The sequence below is a fragment of the Peromyscus maniculatus genome, chromosome 21, assembly GCF_049852395.1.
Source record: "Peromyscus maniculatus bairdii isolate BWxNUB_F1_BW_parent chromosome 21, HU_Pman_BW_mat_3.1, whole genome shotgun sequence".
Classification (NCBI taxonomy): Eukaryota; Metazoa; Chordata; class Mammalia; order Rodentia; family Cricetidae; genus Peromyscus; species Peromyscus maniculatus.
Genome location: NC_134872.1, coordinates 1329025 through 1334270, shown reverse-complemented (window position 1 = coordinate 1334270; position 5246 = coordinate 1329025). Strand labels below are relative to the sequence as shown.

The 5246-nt window shown below is 44.5% G+C and overlaps 1 protein-coding gene across 1 annotated transcript; it reads right to left on the bottom strand.

The window, feature by feature from the left end:
* Window positions 1-1812: 1812 nt before the first annotated feature.
* On the bottom strand, window positions 1813-4083 carry LOC102907521 (class I histocompatibility antigen, Gogo-OKO alpha chain-like). The gene is made up of 5 exons (XM_006996080.4): window positions 3960-4083; window positions 3469-3738; window positions 2934-3209; window positions 2105-2380; window positions 1813-1979 (listed from the first exon to the last, which is right to left on the bottom strand). The coding sequence occupies exons 1-5, from the start codon at window positions 4030-4032 to the stop codon at window positions 1813-1815; spliced, it is 1062 nt and encodes a 353-aa protein (XP_006996142.4). The 5' UTR covers window positions 4033-4083.
* Window positions 4084-5246: the final 1163 nt, after the last annotated feature.

Genomic DNA, 5246 nt, shown 5'->3' with positions numbered 1-5246 from the left:
TTTTGTTCATCCCTTATAATATTTAGTTTTTAAAATATGTTCATTTATTTATTTGATTTTAAAGACTTTATTTGGAGACAGGGTCTCAGGATGTAGCCCACACTGATCTTGTACTTGCAAATCTCCTGTTGGCAGGGCTCCTCCTGTTGGTATTACTGATATGTTATAGCCCCTAGTCTGTCAGAAACCAAGCATGGATTCTAGCAAATTTGGTGAGAATACCACACACATCCATATTTGGACAATGACAGAAACAGTCCCTACTTGTATCAGTGAATGTCAATAACAGAAGACATCGACACCAGACTCAAACACAGAACTGAGAACAAATATAATTCCTGAACTACCAGGAATCTAAACACCTCTTGACGGAACATCAGACTCAAGCCTGAACAGGCTGACTGCCAACATGAAAGAACAGCACAGACACTGGACAGACCCTACAAATGCCTGAGATCTTTTGATCACATGTCCTGGTGAACAGGTTTATTGAGAGAAAAGGGATTAGGCGCTAGCAAGATGACACAGGGGGGAAGGACTATGTGAGAGCCCAGGGTGGGGGGTGCAATTGTGCACACACCAGCCTCACATGTTTCCACACAGTCTTCAACTTCAGGAGAGGCAATGGAGTTAGCACAGCACACACAATTCCATAAAGTTCTGAGACTATTTTCTTTATCAATTTTTACTCATGATTAGTACAATAATAAAAAATCTACTCTGAAAGAAGTGTCATAATCATAAAAAATGTTTAATTTCAAGAAAGATGAATGAAGTTGTAGCTCAGTGAAAACCACAGTTCTATCAGGGATGGAGGTTTGCCAGCTCACCCTCTGTTGGAGCAGCAATGATGACTAGGGAAGGAATGATGATCAGTGTGTGGATGGGACTTATTGCTGCTCACAGCAGGGCTGAACTCATCACCTGTTTATACTGTGCTCTCAGAAGACAGACACATAGTCACAGTCAGATGCAGGAAGAGAAGTCATCAGTTTTGGAGGCCACAGTGGGAAAAGAGAAAACAGAATCAATCCTGTTAGGCTCAGTGCAGCTGTCTTATCCTGTAGAAGAAAAGAACAAGGAAGAAATTCAGATCAGTGTCTTAAATGGTGACACTCTGAACAGCTGATCACACAATCAAACTCTCCCAGTCCCTAGAGTCCCCATGCCAAAGGGTTCTATCCTCTGACCTCTCCCTGTCTCACAGCAGGTCCTTTAGAGTATTTTAAAAATGGTAACAGAAGGCTGGATTTCCTAGAAACTTTACCTCCTAGTGCAAAGTAATAAAAGAATAGATCAAAGCCTCTGAAGATGGAGGTAAATGAGGAGGTATGGGCTGGCTGAGATCCTCCATGGGCTTCTTTATATACTGCCACAGGTGTCTCAGGGATCAGGCCCCAGTATAAAGACCAGCAAGCCTGAACATGGCTGCCTCACCATTGACCCCTGGGAATAATCCCTTTTATTAGAGCTCATGGAAGCATCAGGATCTAGAAGGCCTAGAGGTATCTCCTGGTCCTTATCTCAGGGAAGTTTCCAGAACTGTGACTGTAGATCCAGAGAAAGATGAGGAAACATGATAGTAGATTGTACATGAGGAGGACTAACTGGACTCCTGGATATGTGTTCTAAGTAGGAACCTTTCCATCTGACCTCTGACAGCTGAGGATCAGGACTCTGCCACCTCTATCACTGAAGTGATGAATCTGTTCATTATTTCCTTCACAATAGCATTAATGTCAGCACATCAGCACAAGACTGAATAAGCAACTGTGTGGATGAAGCATTTCTCTAATGTGTCAGGGCACACTCTCAGCTGGGCTTGATATTCCCATGGAGACTTGACTCAGACCCTGCCCTTTCCTTACCTTTAGTCCTCTTCTTCCATATTAAAAAAGTCACCACGGCTCCCATAAGCAGAGCTCCAAGAACCAGGCCAGTAACAATTGGCATGTTGGGGACAGAGGGCTGAGGAGGCTCTGACAGAGAATGGAAGGAACAGTGAGGCTTCTGTTGTGCAGCTACCATTCATGACCTTGGTCCAGTTCTCCCTAATACTCCCAATCTTTCTGTGATATACTCTGTGATCACACCCAGTCCTTACCCCATCTCAGGGTGATGGGCTCAGGCAGGCCCTCATGATCCACATGACATGTGTATCTCTGCTCCTCCCCAGAAGGCACCACCACAGCTGCCCACTTCTGGAAGGTTCCATCTCCTGCAGGCCTGGTCTCTATCACATCCATGTCCAGAGTTTGGTTGCTCCCATCTCTCTGCCAGGTCAGGGTGATTTCAGCAGGGTAGAAGTCCAGGGCCCAACACCTTAGAGTGATTTCCCCATCAGCTCTGACCTTACGGGTCACATGAATTTTAGGGGTATCTGAAGGGAATAAATTAGAAAATTCAGGCTTTTTGCATTCTTCCTGAATATCCATCACTGTGCATGTAACCTTGGTTTGAATGGATGGATGGGACAGTTGGCTAGAAGGAGAGATGCCAACCCCATACATCAACCTAATCTCAGGATAAGGATGGGGCAATCTATTCCTTGGAAATTTTCAGAATTAGCATGAGCCAGCACAGAGCAGGGGACTCTGGATCTCCCTCTATGAATATGAACTCCTGGTTCTGACTGGATGAAGACTGAGACTCAGCAACACTGGGCTCAGACCTCCGAAGTACATGGACAGTGAACAGGCATTACAGAGATCATGGTTCTCAAGGCAAATGGAAGGGAAATGCTGCTTAATTGACAGACTGATCTATCCTGAGAGAAGGCTTAGCCCTCTGGAGAGTCCCTCTCTCTTATTGAATTAGAAAACCCATGACACTCTTCCCCCTGCAAGACTGAGTTAGTATTCAGCTTCTCCCTGCTGAGGAGGAATCCTCAGGGGACAGGGGTTCAGTGCAGGAGTGGTAGTTTCTTTTCTTACCTGTTCTCAGCAAAATCTCCTTCCCATGGTCCAACTTTTCGAGGATCAACTGCATACATTCACCCTCTATGAAAGTCTTCGAAGATTGTGCCATACCTGACTCCTCCCAATTTTGCCTCAGCATTTCTGCTGCCTTGCCAACTGCAGTCCAAGTTCTCAGGTCCTCATTCAGTGCAATGTAATCATGGCCATTGAAGAGTAATTCATATTGTCCATGACTGAAGTTCCCTCCAGGCAACATATGGCAGGCCATCAGGATCTGCAGTGTGTGATTTCCTGCCCAAGTCCCTACTGTCAGCCATTCTTACAGGGCCAGGTCCCTTGGGGCCCTCCAGTGACTCAGTCCCTCCCACTTGGCCTTTGTAAATGGCCACATTTGAGCTTAAATTGTGCAGAAAACCAGGTCAGCGTCCCAAGGCTCTTTGTAGCCTAGTTTACACGGGTCACATTTACTGGGGTAAATCTTGGATATGGGGGACTGGAGCAAACCCATTGGGAGCTAGAAATTTGGGATTTCTGATTCAGGTTCACTCACCAACTTCACTTTGATTATAGATGTGAAGCATTTCCTTCAGTATGTTGTCGTAGATGTCTATTACTCTCAGCATGTCCTGGGTCATCATCTCCCAGTACTCTGGCTCCTGCTGATCCACCCATGGTGCACAGTGCTCCATCCTTGGAGGCTCTTCTCTGCTGTTGTATCTCGAAACATGAATGTCATCCAAATAGATACCATAGATGAATTGGGGCTCCAGCAAGTCAGGCGAGGTGAGGAGAGTGTGCAAAAGGCGCATGGAGTGTGAACCTAGGTGCAGTGGTCTTTAGATCTAGACCTCCCACCTAGGACCCTGTGCTGCTCCCCACATCCCTCCCAAAAGAGAAGCGAGCAGGGACTGGGGCCGTGATATTAAATAAACAAAGAAGGTCCTGGCTGTGCTAGGGGAGAGACAGATTTTCCTGTGCTGCAGCCCCAGGGTCCTTTCATCTCCCAGGTTAGGTCCTTTCCCTCCTGACACCCACACTCACCCTCTGGATGCCTGGTCAGGGTCAGGTTGGCCAGGAGCAGCAGGAGGAGAGCCTTGGGAACTAAGGTCTTCATCCTGCTTGAAGAGTGGACACTGAGTCTCTACTAGTGTGTGTTCAGTTTATAACCTTGATATGGATTTGGCTGATTGGCTTCTCTAAGAATTCCCAATGGTAGTGATAGAGAGCATTGTGGTTGGGTCATGGAAAGATGAACTCCTGGAAGAGAAATCTCCTGGGCCCTGCTTTCCTGGCTCAGACCCAGCTCTGGGACCTCGGATCCTAGGAGCAGTGTATGGGGACAAGTTGCTTACCCTGGTTGTTTTCCACTCATCCTGGTCAAAATATCCTTCTGAGTACAGCCCAGAGGCCATTGAGTCACCATTTCTCACACTGAGATGTCAGGATGTCTATAGTATCTTAGAAATTCATTGCTCTCAAACGTATTTACGCTGGTTTGGATTATATCAATCCATGTTCACTACATTAGGAATTGAGATTTTTTTAAAACATGTGTTTCATTGAACATTAATGATAAAGTGCATATAAGCAGAATGTTTACAAAAAGGAATGGCTGTTTTCCAAAATACATTGATATTGTGAAACTGATCAATATTTACATGCCTGCCTGTACTTATCCTCAGCTTTCCCACTAGACATATCTTGGATCTGATTCTCCTTTTTAACCTTTTAATTTTGTACACAGTGTAGGAAATGCATCTTCCCAATTGTACAGGGAAAATAGTTTTAAGATTTATTTTTTTGTGTATATTTGTTTGTGTATGTGTGTGTGAATGTTAGGAGTACAGTAGTCTTTGGAGGCCAGAAGAGGAGTAGGAAGGACAGGAGTTTGTCAGCTCCCAGACTTCTGGGACTCCAGCTGCGGTTGTCTAAAGAGTTTAGCCATCTCTCCATCCATAGGGGAGAGTGTTTTTCTTAACACCTTCAAATCATTTTACTTTTGCCCATTTTTTTTTTTAGGTTGGACTGAAAGTCACAGACATGCACATGCTTCTGTCTCCTGAGTACTGAGATAAATCCATGGGCTACCACACAAGGCTCACTGGAGATTTTTATCTTTGATATTTCTATAGGGTCATCCAGGTGTTACTTATGTTCTGGGACTTAAAATATCATTCACTCCTTCACAGTTTTCTGCATCCATGTCCATAGGAGAATCAAGTTCATTGAGTGTATTTTGTGTTATTAAATTTTACATTTCAAAATTAGAATATTATTGACCAAGTTCATCATGGTACATATTTTTAAATTAATCTTTATCATAAATAA